We start from the raw sequence: 21,276 nt of genomic DNA, 5'->3' as shown, positions 1-21,276 counted from the left end.
ATGGACTGTTACCCAACATTCTTTAAGAATAAGTATTATATATAATTCGGTTCTTTCAAACCTCACTGCAACCCTATCAGTGATCTGTGAGAATCTTGCTCTCCTTTGTTTTGTCTGGACAAAGCTTATAATGCAAATCTATATTTAGTGTACTTGCACAGGTCAAAGTATACTAAAAATGCCATACAGCTTTATTTTCTCCATCTGCTTCCTTTCCACCATGACTACAAGTCTAACCGGAAAAAAAACCCAGATCTACCACTGTAAGAAAATCACTCAACCTTTTAAAAAACTATGCATTACTTTAAGGGCCCTGTTTAGTAAACCACACTTTTTAGCATGCAACAATAGGGACACCCATTATATTCCTATGGGTGTCTAGCATTAGCACGTGCTAATTTTTAGTACGCCCTAAAACATTTGCGCGCCTACAACGCGGCTTAGTAAACAAGGCCCTAAAGGAACTAAAAGTGAGCTAAGAGGCTTGTATAAATAAATAGAAACATACACCCCCCCATGGGGGTAATAAAGAGAGAGACATTAAGCTCATTAATCTTTATTTTCCATTTATTCATTTCTTGCACTTAAAGTATTCTTCGATGACATCTTTGGCCTGAGACTCTTTGCCATAGTCCTACAAGAATAAAACATAGCTGATCATGGAGTAGGCAACAGTTTAAGAAATGTCAGTTTTATGGTACATTGCAACAAGTTCATTATGCACTGTACAAACCAAATATTTTCAGGGCAGCTTTTACACCATACAATACATAACAGAAGCAGTATACAATCTGACAAATTAGTAGCAATTTCTTGGAAATTGCACTATGTGCCACCTTCAAGTCATATAAACTAATTTCACATATTTTTAAAGAGAGAAATTATGCACATCCAATTGGGCCACAAAATAAGTGCGAGCTAAAAGAAAATACCATAAAGTCAAAACAAGACCCCCAATGAAACCTGACAAGTAGATATTTACAAAATCAGATTTAAATATGATGAAAAACAATGTAGCCATTTCCAGGAACCTTAGTGTCATTCTAAGGCAGTAAGGCTCGTACGGTGGCTTTGCTTTTGCCAGCTTTTTCCTTAATATCTGCAGAACAATATTAGCTCTGCAGCTACCATTCCACTGGCTTTTGACAGTTATGATTTCATAGAGACTATTGAGTGTTGCCCACATTAGCCTTTTGAAATCCAAGCTCTTTTCAGTCTTTTTCTACATACATTCCTACCCATCTGCATCAATTGCTTCTCTTCCATTTTGGGTAGATAAGCATCCATTATGTCTGAGGTTTCAAACCCTGCCATACCAATGCTCTATCAGTCCCAAAATGTACCTAGAATGTGCCAACACTGTTCTCTACCAACAATGCTAGGCCATTTCAAGCCAGTTTGCTTTCCTTCTCTGATTCCAAAAACCAAGTCCCATTCCAGATATTGCCAGCTGTGTGGTTTGGTAGCTGTGTGAATTAGACAAGTCATTAATCTGGCCTTCTCATGCTCACTGAAGGTTGAGTTTTTTCCATGGTCACTCCATGGAGGTTAAACCAAAGCCTTCATGGAAGGCTGTAAGGGGCAAACCCATATCTCCATATAAGATACCCCAATGCATTCCCTTAATACCTCACTTCAACAGTGATAAAATGTATAATGCGACTGCCAAGAAAATATGGGGACCTACCCATGGAATGGCCTTGACAAAATTAAGAACAAATGAAAAAAAAAAAAAGAACAAAGAGCTTACCTTGACAACCACACAACTACAGCCAACTACTTTTCGGGGTTTGCCCTCTCTGTCGATTTTGCAGAGGCCTACCCACTCACCCAATTTCTTGTTGTCATCAACCTGTTAATAGAATGAAGGGTTAAACTATCAGGATTAAACTATCAGGCTGAGTTTTGTAGAGAAACAACCAGAATGCAGCTGTACCATCAGAAATATTGGGTAACATTTTGGCAATTCTCCTCACAGTTATCAGTAGAGGGAGCCAAATCATCATCATGTACAGCAAAGGCCTTTTTAACTTTTGCACTTTAAAACAATCAAAATGTCAAATCGATAAACAAGTTTTGAAAACTTCAATCTTAAAGATCAAGAAATGAAATGTTTTAACATACTGAACATTAAATTGTTAAAATAAGTCATTTATAGTTCTTTGTTCATACCCAACAGCGTATGAAGCACATTATAGACTTGTTGCCATTATAAAATAACAGTTAATCTGATATTTTGCTTTGTACATCAACTCAAATGTTGTGGTGCGCTAGTGTACCTTTTGTGGTTCTTATCTTACACATCCAAACCATTCTAAAAAGGAAGTGTAACTTAGAATGGCATTTCTCCACATTTATTTATTTTTTTTGTTACATTTGTACCCCGCGCTTTCCCACTCATGGCAGGCTCAATGCGGCAGTTCCCCAGGACCAAAGTCCACCACCCTAACCACTAGGCCACTCCTCCACTCATTCTAAAAAGGAAGTGTAACTTAGCATGGCATTTCTCCATATTTACACCAGAACAGGCCATAAGGAAAGGAGAAATGGCACCTTATCAAATTCCCCCGACTCAAATCAGCCAGGCTGAAGGCAACATACAGCCTAGAATGAAATAAGCTACCACAATATAGTTGGGAAAAAAACCACACTTATTGTAGCAGGGTGTGTATGCATGAACCTTGGACACCCGCCACTACACACCTTGATCAGGTTGATCTGATGTTCTGCACACAATGCCTCAACCAGCTTCACATACATGGGTTCATCGCAGTTGGAAGCAAGAACACAAAGGTGGGCTTGGCGCCTGAAATTGAATAAATTCAGCATGATTATCTTATTGACAGAGCCTTAATGTGTTTGACTTATTTTAGTTAGTTATGCCCACAAAAATCAAATGGAATAATGCAGGCCCTGTTTACTAAGCCGCACCGTAGGCGTGCAAACTTTTTAGCGCACACTGACAGAGATACCCATTACATTCCTATGGGTGTCTATCAGCGCGCGCTAAAACATTTGAACGTCTACAGTGTAGCTTAGTAAACAGGGCACCCAGCTATTAGATATTTCTACAATGAGCATACGTTTACAGTTTATACTGTAATCTACACATGCTTTCTCTACTCGGAGTGTTTCTAAACACTATTCATTTTACAAAATTGTAAACACTGCCTTGAGTGAATTCTTTCAAAAAGGCAGTAAATAAATCCCAATAAACTATGGGTTTATTACAGCATGTTTCACTATTCAGCACAGTCTGAAAGCACCTGGAACTGAAACACTTAATATTTTAAACAGACATGCAAGAGAGTCACAAAGGCACATGTGACGCAAACCTGTAGAAGAGCTGAACAGAAGTATTGGCATAAATCAGCTGGAGAGTAGTATGGAAAACAGTGAGGTGGTTTCCTGAAAACACTGGATAGCAACTTGCAATGCATAAACGATCAGCCAGCCCCTTTTCCTGGTAACCCCACCACCCGAAGACCCACCCTTCTCAAGCAAAAACTCCCGCTCAGTGAGAATGGCTAGATTAAAGACCTTATGAGACCATTCAAATGGCAGATGACGTTTAAAGTGAGCAAGTGCAAAGTGATGCATGTGGGGAAACAGGAGCCCAAACTATAGCTATGTGATACAAGGTTCCACATTGGGAATCATCATCCAGGAAAAGGATCTAGGTGTCATTTTTGATATGTTGAAACCCCCTGCTCAGCATGCAACAGTGGCTAAGAAAGCAAATAGAATGTTAGGAATTAGGAAAGGAATGGAAAATAAAAATGAGAATGTTATAATGCCTTTGTATACCTCCATGGTGCGATTGCACCTCAAATACTGTGTGCAATTCTAGTCACCGTATCTCAAAAAAAGATAATGAAACTAAACAAGATACAGAGAAGGGCAACAAAAATGATAAATGGGATGGACGACTTCCCTAAGAGGAAAGACTAAAGCAGCTAAGGCTCCTCAGCTGAGAAGAGATGTGATAGTATACTGACTGGAATCGAATAGGTAGACATGAATCGCTTGTTTACTCTTTCCAAAAATACACAAAAAGAAACACACACAGAATAACTGCATTAGAGGCAGCCCGCCACTGAATTTTACGTGGTTTGTATACATAGAAATCATTAACTAGTTTTGGCATTTGAAATACTGTATTTCACAAATATTTTCAGAATACTCACTCTAGCAGCTAGTTTTCATCGTTTTTTTTTTTTAAAAACAAACAAAAAAAAAAACCCTGTTCATTCATTACATCACAGGTGGTCTATGGAGCTCTATGTATAAAGGTTGCACACCCCTTGGTCCTCAAGGGCTGCCACCCAGGTTTTCAAGATTTCCCCAATGAATATGCATGATATCTATTTGCATGCAATGCCTCTATTGCGTGCAAATAGATCTCATGCATACTCACTGGGCAAATCCTGAAACTTGACTGGATTGTGGACCTCAAGGACTGAAGAGTGGAGGAGTGGCCTAGTGGTTAGGGTGGTGGACTCTGGTCCTGGGAAACTGAGTTCGATTCCCACTTCAGGCACAGGCAGCTCCTTGTGACTCTGGGCAAGTCACTTAACCCTCCATTGCCCCAGGTACAAATAAGTACCTATATATATGTAAGACGCATTGAGCCTGCCATGAGTGGGAAAGCGCGGGGTACAAATGTAACAAAAAAAAAAAAAAAATACGTTGATCACCCCTGTTCTAGAACATCAGGCATGAGCCTTCTTGGAAGCAAAACAGTGTTAAATATTTTATATTTTTCAGGTGACTGACTTCCAACAGTGACTGAAGCAGATTCATGTTGGTAGCTGGACCCTGTGAAGACTCACAAAAGCCTGTTCCATAGCCAGCAACAGATGAATCCAGAGACGTGGGTTGTGACCATCTACCAGCAGGTGGAGAGTGCTCAACTGAACTGTCTTCTAGGATGGAATGCTCCTTGGTCAGTCAATGTTCTCTATCTCCAGCAGGCAGATAGACAGTCTCTCACAAGCTCCTGGTCTCATCTGATGGTGGCTCCTGTTCTGGGTTTCCAGTGCAGTAGAGCTTTGGGGTGCACAGCTGAGTGATGCCAGCTTTAGGGGGTACACCTGGTACCCTTCTCCATTCTCCTTCCTCACTGAAAAAGGGGAGGGGGCAGAATTCAACAAGCAGGACTCTCAAAAGCAGGCTCTCCTGGGGCGAGTATCTTTAAATTTTCTTTCAACTTCAGGTCAGTTGCAGTTTTACTTCCGTTTTCTTTGAAATGGCTGCTGAAGTTGTTAAACACTGCTCCCTGTGGAATCGGAAAGCATCAGGGCAGTGCAGGCTTTCCATTGGCAGGGGGTGCGGTGTTCGGGAGGCCTCAAGTTTCACATGTGGAAGAGACATGGGCTCATTCTCCTCATGGGGCTGAAAGTGATCTGGCAGCCATTTTACAGCAGCACAATTTGGGAGCAGCACTGCGATGGCTTTTACCCAACACTGATTCAAAGATCTTTCTACAGATGTCAGCTGCTCTGGGGTCTTCTGACCCCCCCTCCCCCCCAGTTCATTCTGCTGGTCCGTAACGCCTATACGTTGAAGTCTGGTAGGAGAACAGACAGTTCCTTTTTGGCTCAGCCTTTGGAAATGTCTGGCTTCCTTCATGCCTCAGTCTCCACTGATGGACCCTGCCCCGAAGTAACATAGACTTTAAGTCATTCTTCGATGCGATACCATACAGTCCACTTAATATATAAACAAACAGCACAAAAGCATGCAGATCAATTTGGATGTGACAGAACATTAATTAAAAATATGAAAATTATAGAGACTTACTTGTCCAAGGCTTTGGCAGCTTCTCTGATACCACGAGCTAAGCCATCATGGATGAGTGCGGTCTTAAGCACTTCTTGCAGGGCGGTGTTAACATCCATTACACCTCCAGCAGCAATGCTATACAAGTTAAAGACAACATATAAACAATCCTGTGCTCCTCAAACTAATCCTACAAGTAACAGTTTTTAGTTGCTGGTCTTGCTAGACACCAGCTGCTACTTCAGGTTGTCAGAGTAAGGTTATCACTCATAATTTGAGTGAAGGGGTATCCGACTTTTGAAAAAGTCATCATTCAACCAGTGCAGTTTTTCCCCCCAGTACAGTTCGTATCAGGGCACCTACCCAAGAGGTAGCAAAACCATAAAATGTAGTGTGCATATTAAAAAAAACCCCAAAAACAAATCTAGGGCTTCTGAATACCCAGAACAAGACACACAAAGCAACAAGCCTAAGTTTAGGTTATTAATTTCTTAACGTTTCAGTACTACCTCTACTTCAGGAAGCAGTAAAGCCTGGCTCTTCTCCGAAGCCTTTGATATATAGGGTGACTGACTATACACTGATTCTGCAACTGGACTAGCTTGCTACACACACACTAACTGATCAGTTCCTCATCTCTTGCTCAACTATATAACGAACTTGCCTTGAGTTTAGATAACCATCAAATTATCCCAACTGACTATCACACATCTTGCTCCCATCATATATCTGCTCTTGGTCCCTCAGCTATACTAAAGTCAATTTGTAGAAATTATTTAGCATCATATCTATTTCAGATGAATATTCGAATTCATGCTTATTAGGTGTATCATTAGTATTATATCTCTGGTATTTGAATTCCAGTGTTAAATGTGTATATTTTTGATACTGTTTCATGGTAGTTCTATTAGGTTTCAATCTACTTTTTTCAAGTTTACCTCATTTATTGTATTTATGTTTATTCTTGGTATACTGTTAAAATTGTAAGTTTTATGTTAAACTGTACCTATGGTACACCGCCTTCGGTGAATCTCTTCATAAACATGGTTAATAAATCCCAATAAATAAATAAGCAAATACACAGCTCCAGGATATTATATAAGTTCCTTATAAAATACTCTATGCTGGTGCCAAATAGGTTACCATATATGCTCGACTATAAGTGGAGGAAAGTCTTGGGACTAAAAGTGATCAAAATCGGTGTGACCCATGTATAAGTTGAGGCCACACACAAAACCAAATTTGACCATCCTCCCCAGACAATAGGTCTTTCTCCCTGACACACACACACTCTTCCCTGCTTCATTCAAACTCCACCACACAGATTCAACAAACACATACAGACCTAGAAATGCCCTCTCTGCTGCTCCCCCCACACACAGCCACTATAATTGTCTATTTACTCCCCCCCCCCCATCAAAGCACGTTTCCTACGACCACAGTTTCTCAGACAGCTTGCACTTTTATCCCTGCTGAAAATGAAACCACAGATTTTTTTTTTAAATTTTAACCTGCTCCCTCTGGATTACTGTGCTCTCCCCTTCTCTGTTTTTCCCCCTCTCCATTCAGACCACATTCCCCCTCCCCCACTTTGCCAGCACAGCAATCCCATCTAGCACTGCCTGAAAGAAGTCACAAATATACTAGGACAACACGAAAAATAATAAATTGAATTTGGATACAAACAATACGGTGATTGGTGTTACAGCATTAGCAAGCAATCTGAAACATGGATCAGGTGGTGCTGCTGAGAAAAACATCCCTTCATAATGAAACTTAAGTGTTGCTGGTGGAAGGATGTAAACAGAGAAAGAGATTGGGGGGGGGGTTAAATTTCTTAGCATCATGGGGTGCAAGACAAAGCACAAGTTTCTCAACTTATAGTTGAGTCTATACAGTAATTCCAACAACTGAAAGATTAATTAAAAGGTCATAAGGTGCACATCACAGTTTCAAATAATTACTAGGTGTTTTTTTTCCCCCCTGAAATGGGGGTTTTCCCTCTTTCACTCAATTTGCTTGTGACCATCTTGTGTCTATGAACTATATTATTTCAGGGCGTTCAAAAATTGCATATGGAATAACCCTTTAAGGTGTTTTAGCACACCTTATCAGCAGCCAACTAGTTGCATTTCCACCTCTCCTCCCTCCCATTTCTAAGTTCTTGTGATCAGTTTGTCCCCACTCCTCTTTACAGGTAGAGCTTAAGCTGTTGATTAATTTCATATGTGTAACTAATAAAAGGAACCCTAAACTCAGAACAGTGCTACCATAAGATCTAGCCAATATACTTGCCCTCCCTTTCCTTCACCAAACTACTCCTCAGTTCAATACATACCACCAAAATATATTTCACAGCTATACTGTTACTTATCTCAACATTTACAGATTTCCTTCCACTGTATGCCAAGACTCATTGCCGTCACTCACCTCAGCATTTTTCTAACTACAAGTAACGGACGTTTTGTACGGGAAGCGGCTCTTAGCGTGCACCCACATACGGATGAAATAAACCAGTTTCAAAATCTAAACACTGCCCGTGACCAGAGTCGCTTCCTACGAACCCACGAAGAACGCCGAACCTATTTGCTCGCTCCCTTCCCCCTCCAGACCTTCATGCCCTGCTCACAGAGCAAGCAAGTAAGCGTCGTCCCGGGCCCTCGGACTCACCCTTCCTCGGTCATCTTTGGATGATCGGCGGATGTCTCGCACCCGGTGCTGGAAAAAAAGACATAGAGAGAACAGAAAGGATGATTAAGTAGAGCAAACAAATAGCATAGACAACCATCACAGACCGGATGGCAACGGATTTCACACAGCACTCACCTGAACTTCTTCGGAGTCCGCGCGGAAAGAAGGACGCAGCTTGCTGACGTCACCTATTTGTAGGCAGACGTGCCTCGGGGCTTCCCTACGACGGCGCGACGTATTGGAGGCTACCATTGAAAATGCCTGATTGCTTTTCACCGACAACAGCAACCAGGCTCAGATCCAGTGCGATACTGAACCGCACACGAAGGTACAGTTGTACGTTGTAGATGGGAATATGACAGAACGCCGAACGTTGCTTTCCAAATACGTCGTACCAGTGTAGATTTCGTGATAAAACATACTAGAAACGAAATAACAAGCCTTTAAGTTAAAAACTAAAAAAAACGACGCTTGTGATAACGTCACTTTCAGGGGTCAACTTTAAAATTCAGTACGATCGCTTTAGTACTCATGCAAAATCAACTTCACCGTGCGAGATTCTTTTTTGGGGGTCTTAGCTTACGCCCATCGCTATGCGCCAAGGAGGTTTGATGATACAACACAGCAGCATGAGCCTGTCTCGCGGCCGAGGAGGTTTAATAGACAGGCCACTTTAACAGCTGAAGCCAGTAGGCGGAGCTAAGCTTGCCGCTGTTTTCCAAAACACTAGCATACAGCATTAAAAACAATAGCAAAAGATTATTAGAAATAAGGGACTGCATCTTAAAAGGTGGAGGACAAACCTCTTTTTTAAACTTATTGGACAGCTTTTTAATTTATTTGAAAACTTCCCAATATCTAGATATATATATGACGAAATAACGAATATCACTAAAACAGCTTTAAAAATTATTGTACCTAGTAGAAACAGCACTTATAAAACTCTGTATTTTGTTCTCATTTTCCAGCACTGTTCTATACAATACAGATGGACAAATTACAGTGTGAATATCCTGTTTCCTGATGTGTTTACGTTGACTGCTGTTGTAATCTGCCTTGGTAAACCTGATGTTATAAATATGATGGAATGTTTTGAAATTAAATGGAAGCAGAATTAAACTGTCCTTTCATTGGGGCACATGGATGGAATTACATCTTCATCTGTTTTGTAGAAGTTTACCTTTTAGATATACAAATGGATTATTCTATTTTTGAACATGTTTCAGGGGCAAGTGGTTTTATAAGTCAAAATAAAAATAAATATCTTGTTTCATGGCAGATCTCTTTTATTTAAACATAACTAAGGGCCCTGTTTACTAAGGCGTGTTAGCATTTTTAACGCGCCAATTAGCGTGCGCGTTAACCCTGTAGGTGCCTATAGGGATATTGTAGGCGCATACACAGCTAACGCGTGTACATTGTTAACACGCGTTAAAGACGCCAATGGGCCTTTAACGCAGCTTAGTAAACAGGGCCCTAAAAGGGCTAGAAGCCCTAATGCAGTCCAGTGATTTTCTTACGTTTTGTTCTTGTGATGACTTATACTATGCAAAAACTGGAAATACAGTGAAACAGACTAATAGAATTCATTAACATCCAAAACTTATTTTAAACCCCTGGAATTCAGTTTTGAAAGACATTATATATAACCTTATATATGACCATGCAGTGTGTAAAATGGACTTACTATCAGCTGTGTTTGCTTTTTGTCTTGCAGAATAATTTGTCTGTTGTCGGAGAAGAGAGCACGCAAATAAAGCCTATAAGAGAACGGGAGCCTTTTTTTTGTTATTATATCTCATCACAGTAAAAGACTGTAACACCTAAGTTGTGGGTCACCTCGATTACATCATAGGTTGCCGCTGCCGTGGAAACGAAAGTGACCATGCTTGTACCAGTTTTTACGCTGAAACTTAATCATAAAATCAACCCACGCATGGTGGCAGTGGGGAAATACGATGGTGTACACCCCTGCCTTACAGCAGCCACACAGATTGGCAAGGTTTTCATTCATAATCCTTATTCCCGTGGCCAACGTGAGAGTGCACTTCGCATGATGCAGAGCAATCAAGATTCTGATGTATCTCTTCTGAACATTAACCAGACTGTTAGCTGTCTGACATCAGGTGTGCTCAATCCTCAGCTTGGTTGTGATTCCCTGGTAGTGGGAACACAGACTAACCTGCTGGCTTATGATGTGTTCAACAACTCAGACTTGTTCTACAAAGAGATTGCAGATGGAGCAAATGCCACTGTACTTGGAAATCTTGGAGATATCTCATCTCCATTGGCAATTATTGGTGGAAACTGTGCCTTGCAAGGCTTCGATCATAAAGGAAATGATCTTTTCTGGACGGTTACTGGAGACATAGTTCGATCGTTAGCTTTGTGTGACTTTGATGGTGATGGAAAAAAAGAGCTTCTTGTTGGGTCAGAGGATTTTGACATCAGGGTCTTTAAAGAAGATGAGATTGTAACTGAAATGACAGAGACAGAGACAATCACAACACTTTGTCCAATGAATGGCAATCGATTTGGTTATGCCCTTTCCAATGGTACTGTTGGTGTGTATGACAGAACAGTGCGCTACTGGAGGATTAAATCTAAAAATTATGCAACAAGCATACATGCGTTTGACCTCAACTCTGATGGAGTACGGGAGCTTATCACTGGCTGGTCCAATGGAAAGATTGATGCACGCAGCGATCGAACTGGGGAAGTCATCTTTAAGGACAATTTCACTTCCTCTATTGCAGGAGTGGTGGAAGGTGATTACAGAATGGATGGAAACCCTCAGTTAATTTGCTGTTCAGTGGATGGTGAAGTACGAGGATATCTGCCTTCCAGCCAGGAGATGAAGGGAAATATGATGGACACTAGTGTGGAGCAGGAGCTTGTTCGGGAGCTTAGTCAAAAGAAGCAAAACCTGCTGCTGGAGCTACGAAACTATGAGGAGAATACAAAGGTTGAACTGAATGGTCAGATGAGTGAGGTAGATTGCCAAATGGGAGTTATTCCTGCGAACACTCAGCTCCAGACAACTCTTTCTGTTAATTTGGGCTCTGACACACAATCCTGTCATGTGGAGCTTACTATTTCTACATCAAATGATTCCATTATTCGAGCAGTCTTAATATTTGCCGAAGGAATTTTTGAAGGTGAAAGCCACGTCATTCATCCCAGTCTTCAGAACCTCTCCACTCGCATTAGAGTTCCCATCCTTCCTCCAAAAGATGTTCCAGTGGATCTCCATATCAAAGCCTTTGTGGGTTACAAAGGCAGCACACAGTTTCATGTGTTTGAGTTGACCCGGCAGCTACCCCGCTTTTCAATGTATGCCTTTTGCAGGCCTGGATCAGCTCTGGAACCAAAGAGCTTTGTTAAATTTACCATCAGTGAGCGGGTGCAGAGGGTTGTCATGTGGCTAAACCAGAACTTTCTGTTACTGGGAGAAACCGAGATCCAAAATGCCCCTTTTCAGATCTGTTTTACTTCCCTGCGAGGTGCAGGACTACTCAGCATGAAAATGAAAGCCAGTGGAGAGATTTCTGTGAATACTGATGATATGGACCTTGCAGGGGATATTATCCAGTCTCTGGCCTCTTTTTTGGCAATTGAGGATCTGCAGGTTGAGGCAGACTTTCCAACGTACTTTGAAAGACTTCGCAAAGTCCTGTTGAAGGTGGATGAATATCATTCTGTGCACCAGAAGCTTACTGCAGACATGGCTGATCGATCCAATCTGATCCGTAGCATGCTTGTACAAGCCGAAGATGCCAGGCTGTTGAGGGACATGAAGAACATGAAGAAACGATACATGGAGCTGAATGACCTTAACAAAGATTTAATAAATGGCTATAAAATTTGTTGTAATAATCACAGTGAGCTACTTGGCAATCTGAAGGAGGTAAATCAGGCCATACAGAGAGCAGGGCGCCTACGAGTTGGAAAACCCAAGACCCAAGTTATCACAGCTTGCAGAGATGCCATTAGAAACAACAATGTGAATATGCTGTTCAGGATAATGCGCATTGGTATGGCCTCATCATAAGAAGGGCAGCAGTGACACTTAAGGGTGTCAGGCAGTTTACAGAGATAAATTCTCTTTGCTTTTGCTTTCTAAACCAAAGTTTTCCTGATGAACCTATTGGTTAGGAACTGATGCTGGTTATGATAGTAATGATGGAAAATCAATTAGATGTGAACTAATAATTAATACATGCTTATCATGCCTGCCCATAGCTGAAACAGAGATGGAGACCATCTTTCAGAATATTGCGTTTGTTACTAATTGGATATTTTTCCTTACGACTTGTATTTCTTTTTAATGTTACTATGTAAGCCGCATTGAGCCTGCCATGTGTGGGAAAGCGCGGGGTCCAAATGTAGTAAATAAATAAATTGCAATGGAGCCTTAGAACCTCGACAGTTCATATTTTGAGATGTCAGCACATCAAAAAGGCAATTAAATAAACAAATAAATGTAACAGTCGCTTCACAGCCAACAAAATCCAATAGCTTCTCATTAACTCCTGAGTGAAGCAGAGTTTGTGTGATAACAATAGCAGCCTGATGGGGAAAACTGATAGCAAGTGAAGGCATCAGCAGAATACCAGAAAGGAGGACTATAGACTCTAGGGTATAACATGCAGCTCAGAGATAAGAATGGAATGTGAAACTAGCATTTCTGAAAGAATGAAACTGAGAAAGTAAACAAACAAGAAAAGGGGGGTAGGGTGTATAAGTAAGTAATTAACTGCAGATTCAGTATAAACCAGGAACGTGGGGGAGAGTCAGCAGATGTGGAGCTTTGCACCTATACAGCTAGAAGTGAAAGAAAGAAGGGTATAAAAACTGGGCTGAAGAAAGAGAAGCTGTGAACTTTAGTAAAGCTAATCAGTGACTTGCTGTACTTTTGCTTTAGTTCCCCTCATAGGAATAAAGAGACCCAATTTCTTGTTACAGAATATATATTTTATGAAACTGCAATGTAATTGGCTCTGTCTGATTGGTGTCTAAAATAAAAGTTTTTTAAAAAGAAATTTCTTTTACAAATTGATTCAGAGTATATCTCTTCCTGTGATAATAGAACAGATAAGCTTTAAAGTGTAAACGAGTGAATCCAAGGAGAAGCACCCCCTGAAGGTTTAGCCCGTACAGCCTTCCACTGATTATCCTTCCCTGGAATATGATTGTCAACGGATGTTGTCATTGCCGACATCCATGCCTTGCTTGTCTGTGTTCTGTTCCTCCTTAACCTACTAAAATTACCTGTAGTTCCAGTCAGTGACCTGTGGGGTCACTGTAGAGTGGTGGAGGCCAAGCTGGTGATGTCATCAGCACTGAGCACTTCTTAAGCTGGCTTCTGAGTGTGCTCAGTGTTCTGTCAATTATCCTTGATGAGAACGGCTAGGCCTAACTGGGGCTCTGCTGGTTCCAACTCTGTTTCTTTAAGAGGCTGTGGCCTGAAGCTTTGCCTACATCCCTTATGCTGTGTTCCAGTGGAAGTCTGCCTTCAAGCCTAGTAGTCCTGAGAGGTAAAGCTTTGCTACAGCTTTCTCCTAATGCTGTGTTTCTGTGAAGCCTCCTTCTTGGCCTACAGCTTCTCCTTATGCTGTGTTCCATTGGAAGTCTGTCTTCAGGCCTGGTAAACCTGAGAGGTAAAGCTTTGCTACAGCTTTCTCCTAATGCTGTGTTCCTGTGAAGCCTACTTTCAAGCTTGGTAGTCCTGAGGAGTAAAAGCTCTGCCTACAGCTTTCACCTTTGCTTAGATCCAGTGAAGCCAAGCCTGTGAGTCAAGAGCCTCCCTTGCCTCAGCTGAGATTCCAGTTGCCCACCGTGAGTCCTTGGTCGCTGTATGCAGCGAGTGGCTTTGTGCTGTGCTTGGGACTGTGTGGGCAGGATGATGGAGTGCTGCAGGTGCAGTGGCTGAGGCCACGTCTTGAGGTACCTCTGGATGAGGGAGTGGTGCTTGTAGCGTGGAGGGGTCTGCGTGGGCTGTTCCTGGCCCTTGGGTACTGTGCAGGGCCGCTGAGTCTTCTGCCTTGGGAGCATCGGTTCAGGTTTGCTTTCTTCACCTTGTTTGCCTTGGGAGTGTCAGCTCAGGCTTTGTTGCTTTATCTTGCTTGCTTGCATACTGGCCAGAGGAAAGCAGTTGCTATCGCTACTGAAAACAATTGCAAACTTAATGAGGTCTTAGTAAACCTTGGTTTTGCATTCTGTCTGGTAGGAGGGAACCGGGGGGGGGGGGGGGGGGGGGGGTTGGTTGGTTGGGAAGTTTTCAAGGGGGGAGGGTTATATTCAAAATGTATTTGTCACTCTGGAGCTTGCTTTGTTATCTGTGATGCTGTATTATGGATTTCAGTGCTGCGCTAAATGCCTTTATTTTTTTTTTCTTTTTATATAGAAATATCTTTATTGTTATAAAAGAAAATAAAGGCAAATAGGGCAGCACTGAAATCCACAATACAGCATTACAAATAAAGCAAGCTCTGGTGCACTGACACATACATTTTGAATATAATCCTTCTCCTCCTAACAGAGAAAATGCAAAACCTAGGAGGTTGAATAAAACCTCATAAGTTTGTTATTATTTTCAGTAGCGATAGCAATAGTTTTGTTCTGGCCAATATGGTGGCAGGAGGGGGTCGCTCCAGCTGTTTGACATCATGCTAGCTCCTGTCATTAAACCTCCTTGATTTGCATATGCACACTTTCTCCTTCCTTCCTTCCTTCCTTCCTTCCTTCCTTCTTCATGTTCTATGGAGTGATGCAGGGTTGCCATTAAGTGTCTGTCAGAGCTGCCAAGGGGTCCCAATTTTTGTCCCAATTTTTGAGAGGGAGATTTCAGTACACGCCCCCAGCTCCACCCCATTCTGCCCTGGCCCCACCCACTCTACATGGTTCCACCCCCGGCACATCTCAATCCCATGGCCATTTCAACAAATATTTACTAGCCTAATACCCTTTTCAGTTAGCTTTCAGAGGCCAAAATCTCCTGCTTCAGGTCAGGACAGTATAATACTGTTATAGTATCTTCTCCTGACTTGAGGAAGCAAGTGCTGGTCTCTGAAGGCCAATCAAAAATGTTTTTAAATCCGTGACGGTATCACCTTTATTTTCTATTTTGTTTTATTTTCATTTATTAACCTTTATTAACACAGTTACCACATTACTTTATCCTAAATTAAAAATAAAATTATTTTCTGTACCTTTGTTGTCTGGACATTTACTTTTTCTAATTGTGTTGGTCCCAGTCTCTTGATTCTGCTTTCCTTCTTCTCTTAACTCTCTTGCCAGGATTTCCTGTCCATTTTTCATTTTCTCTCCCTTTTCTTCAATTTGTTTTTCTGCTTCTCTCTCTGTCCAGATTTAATTCATTCTTACTATTCATTCTTTGATTTCCCTCTTTTTACTTCATCTACCTCTGGCTTTTCATCTTTTCCTCACTTTTCTCCCCAAGCCCCTTCACCTTATTCTCCAGTCTTTCACTAACTCTATCCTCTCCACCTTTCCATCCAGCATCTCCCCGCTTTCTCTCTGCATCCTTCCATCCAGTGTCTCCTCTTTCTCTGTCCTTCCATAAAGCACCTTCCCTTTTTCCTACCATTCCATCCATTGTCTCTCTTTTTCTCTCTTTCCATATCTCTCTCTCTCTGTACCACTCTTCTGTCCAGCGTCCCCACCCTTCTTTCTTTTTCTTCCTTCTACTCTCTCCATTTATCACCTGCCTCCCTTTCAACCCAGTACCCCATGTTTCCTGGCTGCTGCTGTTTCTCCTGATGTCGCTGCAGCGGCCTCGGCAAAACAAGAAAAACAAGCGCAGGGCCACAGCAGCCTTCAGGCATGCGCTGTCAGCTCTACCGTCCTCTGCCCCCGCTGACATCAAGACCCGTAGAGCCAACAGCGCATGTCTGAAGGTTGCTCATCAAGAGAGAAGCAGCGGCAGAAGCAATGGCAGTGGATTGGCATAGTATGTCTCAGCGGGAGACTTTCCTGTCTTGGCAGGAGTGCAGGAGATGACTTGCCAAAGCAGGAGTCTCCCGCTGAATGATGGAGACTTGGTAGGTATGAAGTGGCCTAAAATTTTACAGCCCAAATTTGTGCCCAAAACTAGCTTAACACTTTTGACACCAAAAATAGCAGGGGGGGGGGGGGGGGGGGGGGGGGAGGGATCTTCCATTCAAGATATAGCTGGTTAAACCTACATGAATACCCATCTCAATTTTTAAAATCATGAACCCTAAACTTCTATGATAGTTATTTTGATTTTTTGTTTTCATAATTAAACTTGTATAAGCACTTACCTTAAATATCAAAATCCCAACAGGAATGCTGAGGTGAGGCAGACCCAGGAACAGGATAAAGGGTGGAACACTGGAACAGGCCCAGGAACAGGATACAGGATGGAATGCTGAAACAGGGCCAGGAAGACTGACCAAGGCAGGCCAAGGAACAGGAATGCAGAATCATGCACAGGAAGAGGAAAACTGCAGCTTGCTTCAGTGAGCATTCCAGTTCCTTGGCCTGCCCTGCCCTGCCCAGGAACAGGAGGAATGCTAAAATACAAACAGGAAAAATGTCAGGATGAAATAGTAACAGGAATGCTGAAACAGAAACATGAACAGTCAGGATGGAACAGGAACTTGCTGGGACTGGAACTAGTAGGCAGTAAGAGACATAGGCAGACCAGAGCCTGGTGATGAAGAGAGGCTGGATCTGGATGCCAGAACTTGCTGATGCTGGAACTGGCTCTGAAAAGAGCCTTTGGGGGCAGTGGCGTACCAAGGGCGGGGCGGTGGGGGCAGTCTGCATCGGGTGCACGCTGCAAGGGGTACAAGGAGCAGCCATGTGGCTGTCAGCTATGCCAGTCCCTTGCTCCCTCTGACAATACTTCCTGTTGTGGGGCAGAGAACTGGCAGAGCCGACAGCTGCACAACTGCTTCTTGCACCCCCCAAGAGGTAAGAGCGGTGTGCTTGGGGGGGGTGGTGGTGATGCACCGGGGGGTGGGTGTTGTGATTCATGGGGGAGGGGGGTGTGATGCACCCAGGGTGGCAGCCAACATAGGAACACCACTGTTTAGGGGCAGGCCTGGCTGGTGGACCAGTGCATGGGGATGAAGTGAGACTGGAATTTGATTCTGGACGGAATTTGCTGAGGCTGGACCTGGATGCTGGATCTTGCTGATGCTGGAACTGACTCTAAAAAGAGGCTTTAGAGGCAGGCCTGGCTAGCAGACCAGGGCCTGGGGATGAAGTGAGGCTGGAACTGGATTCTGGAAGGAACTTGCTGAGGCTGAACCTGGATGCTGGATCTTCTTGAGGCTGGAACTGGCACTGAAATTAGCCTTTGGGGTGGCTCTGAAAAGAACCTTTGGGGGCAGGCCTGGTTGGCGGATCAGGGCCTGGGGATGAAGTGAGGCTGGAACTGGATTCTGGATGGAACTTGGTTAGGCTGGACCTAGATGCTGGATTTTTCTGAGGCTAGAACTAGATTCTGGATGGAATTGCTGAGGCTGGACCTGGATGCTGGATCTTCCTGAGGCTGGATCCTTTGGTTTGGTGGCTCTGAAAGGTGGAGACTGGAACTTACTGTGTGGATAGAAGTGGTCATGGGCGTAGTTTGACTGTTTCATTTGGGGGGGGGGGGGGCAAAGGATGGGGTGGAGCATATGAGCATATTAATTTGCATATATATATATATATATACATACACAAATGAATATGCTAATATGAAGGAAGGAAGGGAAAAAGAGCTGGGTTTTGGGGGGAATAACCATAATGAATAGGTATGAGATATCAAGCCAGCTCTTTCTCCCTCCCTTCCTTCTTTCCTCCGTACCCAGCTAACAAGGGTTGGTTAACACGAGAAGCATCACTGCAATACTTGACACCTTCAGTGATCAATGTACAAGCCCATGGGAAAGATATAACCCATATTTATCAGTCAGGGCAAGAACTGTTACAAGCCAAACCATTTTCTGTGCTATAATAGGATTAGCTCTAGATTGATTAAAAATATTGACTGGTGTGTTGTGAGGGTCTCCGTCTTCTTATTCCTAAATCATTGTTTAAAACAGCTATATAAAAACTCTAAAGACTGATTCCAACTACCCCTTTCCCGTTTCCCTTTGCCCCCTCCCCCTCCCTCCACCTTGTAAGGCACTGCCTAGCCTACCTACCCACCCAACAAAAACAGTGTTACTAAGATGGACCAACAATAAAGAACTACAACGTGGTGGATGCAGGCATGCAGCAGCAGCTCACAGGTTTGCTTGCTGTTTTGACTTTGAGTGAACAGCGACGGCTGGCTGCACGGGGGTGGAGTGGAAAGGAAACATTTACCAGATGGCTTCGCGGCGCCTTCCCCTTCTTCCTTCCTTGTTGTGTGGACTGGCTGGCCTGGCGCTCACTGGCGTGAAGAGCAGAGTGGCGAACTCCGAACTGACGCGGTAGTAAAAGCACCAAACAGGAAGCACCGACTCCGTCCTTCGCTTCCCTGCCCTTAGCGTTCCGCCCGAAAGGAAATGACATCAGAGGAAGGCGGGACGCTGAGAGGGCAGGAAGCGAAGGATGGAGTCGAGCTGCCTGTTTGGTGCTTTTACTACTGGCGCACCCACGACTTCCGGTAAGAAGAGTTTGTGGGGGCAATGCCCCCCTCGCCCCCCCCCCCCAAGTCTACGCCCATGGAAGTGGTAGACACCGGAACTTTTCTGAGTTTGGAAGTGGAAGAGTGGATACTGGAACTGGTTCTGAAAGGAGCCTTTGGGGTGGCTCTGAAAAGAGCCCTTGGGGTGGAGCTTTGCTGTGTCAGCTTGCTGCAAAATATTCCTCAGGTATTGAGTCATCCTCATTATCATCTCTTGCATAAATGTCATTGTTGAATTTGCTGTCACAGCATCTCAACTGTCGGAGCAAACTCTTTGCAGCATATTCCTTTGCACCTCATGTAACAGCAAATACAAAACAGGGCTTCTTGTTGCATCCTGTTTGTCAATTTTGTCTTGATGAGGCTCATCTGAGAGAAAAGTTCTTTCAACAGCAGCATTGCTGAAAGGTAAAGCTAACAGACAGAGTGCAAAATGTCCCAGCTCATGGAAAACACAATCTTCTGAGGCATCTGTATGATTGGCTACAGATACCCAAAACTGCTCTATGTTGTTGACAGCAAAGGTGGGCCAAACCAAAGTGCTGATCCTTATCCATTGTTGCTCCAGATCGCCAAGATTCCCCTTACACAGAAGTAAAAAATAAGAACAGATGGAGAAAGATCTGCAAGAGACTCTAGCTGCTGTACATTTGCCAGTAGCCTCTGACACATTTCTTTCAAAAGTTCAACACTCATTTGATCTGTAGGGGTGCACTCTATTCGATATTTGTATAACATCCAATGTGTTTAAGAGTCACTACTGATGTCTGGAAATAGTAAGAACAGAGATCAGGTCATGGCACACCTGATCAGATCTAGAAACAGAGAATCATGACGGCAGATAAGGGCCAAATGGCCCATGCAGTCTGCCCTTCCTCAGTAAGCACTAGCTACTCCTTTTCCTAAGGGATCCCACATGCCTGTCCCACGCTTTCTTAAGTTTTGATACAGTCCATGTCTCCACAAACTCCACCAGGAGGTTATTCCATGCATCCACCACCCTTTCTGTGAAATAGTATTTTCTCAGATTCCTCCTAAGCCCATTTCCTTTTAACTTCATTCCATGCCCTCTCATTCCAGAGTTTTTTTTCCTTCATTTGGAAAAGGCTTACCTCCTGTACGTTAACAGCACTGAGGTATTTAAACGTCTCTATTATATCCCTTCTCTCCTGCCTCTCTTCCAGCATATACGTGTTGAGGTCCATAAGACTATCCCTATATGTTTTATGACAGAGACCATTTACCAATTTGGTAGCCACCCTCTGGACCAACTCCATCCTGTTTATATCTTTCCGTAGGTGCAGTCTCCAGAATTGCATGCAGTGCACCAAATGAGGCCTCACCAGAGACTTATACAAGGGCACTATCACCTTTTTTTTGTCCTGCTGATTTTCCCTCTCCTTATGCACTAGGCATCTTTCTGGCTTTGACCATCGTCTTTTCTACCTGCTTGGCCTTCGGAAACAATCACCCCCAGGTCCCAGCACAGACCACCAGGGCTACAGGTAGACCCCAGGGAGGACCTACCTGGTTGGCTCTGGGAGTGGGGTGGGGTCGGGGACCCTCCATGGGTATTTCTTGCATGGGCTTTGGGGAGGGGAAAAGGAAATAGGGCCATTGTCAGGGGGGAGGAGTTTTTTTTTTTTTTTTTACAAAAAAACAAACCAATATAAAGTTATGTGGGCCCTGGCCCGATATTCAATGCCAGAACCTGCATTGCTAGGCTGGCCAAAGTTAGGACAGCTTTGGAACTGTTCTAAATTTGGATGCTTAGCTATGCGGGTGCTGGCACTGAATATTACCAGCACTCACATAATCCTGGGCTTCTCCATAATGCCACCCTCCATACCACCCCTGACCTGCCCCTTTTGGCAGCGGTCAGAGTCGATATTCAGCGGCACTGCCCACTTTAGTGCCACTGAATATCGGGGGTAGGCAGCGACAAGCAATTTTAAACAGGTAGGAGCCTCTCTTACCCCCTTAAATCGCTTTGGATACCGGCCTCTTTGTGTTCTATTTTGTGATTTAGTGAGTCAAGGATTTAAATGGAGTATGACAGTGATGATATGGATGACTTTCTATGGGATCTCTACAGACATTGTTTGTTTTATTTTACGTTGTGTTTATATGATCTATTGTAAGCCACCTGGAGCTTG

At 43.2% G+C, this 21,276-nt stretch overlaps 2 protein-coding genes and 3 non-coding genes across 5 annotated transcripts; 1 reads left to right on the top strand and 4 right to left on the bottom strand.

The window, feature by feature from the left end:
* Nucleotides 1–540: 540 nt before the first annotated feature.
* On the bottom strand, nt 541–8,669 carry RPS12 (ribosomal protein S12). Its single transcript, XM_030198465.1, has 6 exons — nt 8,608–8,669; nt 8,452–8,499; nt 5,803–5,919; nt 2,704–2,806; nt 1,751–1,852; nt 541–634 (listed from the first exon to the last, which is right to left on the bottom strand). Exons 2-6 carry the CDS (start codon nt 8,463–8,465, stop codon nt 572–574), a joined length of 399 nt encoding a protein of 132 aa, XP_030054325.1. The 5' UTR covers nt 8,466–8,499; nt 8,608–8,669; the 3' UTR covers nt 541–571.
* On the bottom strand, nt 1,010–1,142 carry LOC115467447. The gene has a single exon (XR_003941739.1). It is a non-coding gene; the product is annotated as a small nucleolar RNA SNORA33 (small nucleolar RNA).
* On the bottom strand, nt 1,930–2,016 carry LOC115467456. The gene has a single exon (XR_003941746.1). It is a non-coding gene; the product is annotated as a small nucleolar RNA SNORD100 (small nucleolar RNA).
* Nucleotides 6,026–6,100, bottom strand: LOC115467434. The gene has a single exon (XR_003941726.1). It is a non-coding gene; the product is annotated as a small nucleolar RNA SNORD101 (small nucleolar RNA).
* A 53-nt stretch (nt 8,670–8,722) lies between the features above and the next one.
* BBS2 (Bardet-Biedl syndrome 2) lies at nt 8,723–13,514 on the top strand. Its single transcript, XM_030198464.1, has 2 exons — nt 8,723–8,800; nt 10,190–13,514. Exon 2 carries the CDS (start codon nt 10,358–10,360, stop codon nt 12,521–12,523), a length of 2,166 nt encoding a protein of 721 aa, XP_030054324.1. The 5' UTR covers nt 8,723–8,800; nt 10,190–10,357; the 3' UTR covers nt 12,524–13,514.
* The last annotated feature ends 7,762 nt before the right edge of the window (nt 13,515–21,276 follow it).

The sequence above is a fragment of the Microcaecilia unicolor genome, chromosome 3 (genome assembly GCF_901765095.1).
Source record: "Microcaecilia unicolor chromosome 3, aMicUni1.1, whole genome shotgun sequence".
Classification (NCBI taxonomy): Eukaryota; Metazoa; Chordata; class Amphibia; order Gymnophiona; family Siphonopidae; genus Microcaecilia; species Microcaecilia unicolor.
The sequence above is the reverse complement of the archived record's forward strand: the minus strand, read 5'-3'. Positions and strand labels throughout refer to the sequence as shown.

Excerpts from the sequence above, each read along its gene's own strand:
- BBS2 (XM_030198464.1), top strand. The coding sequence starts at position 10,358 with ATGCTTGTACCAGTTTTTACGCTGAAACTTAATCATAAAATCAACCCA.
- RPS12 (XM_030198465.1), bottom strand. Across the intron at positions 2,807-5,802 it reads GCTGCCAAAGCCTTGGACAA|GCGCCAAGCCCACCTTTGTG; the intron begins GTAAGTCTCTAT and ends ATTCAATTTCAG. Across the intron at positions 635-1,750 it reads GTAGTTGTGTGGTTGTCAAG|GACTATGGCAAAGAGTCTCA; the intron begins GTAAGCTCTTTG and ends TTATTCTTGTAG.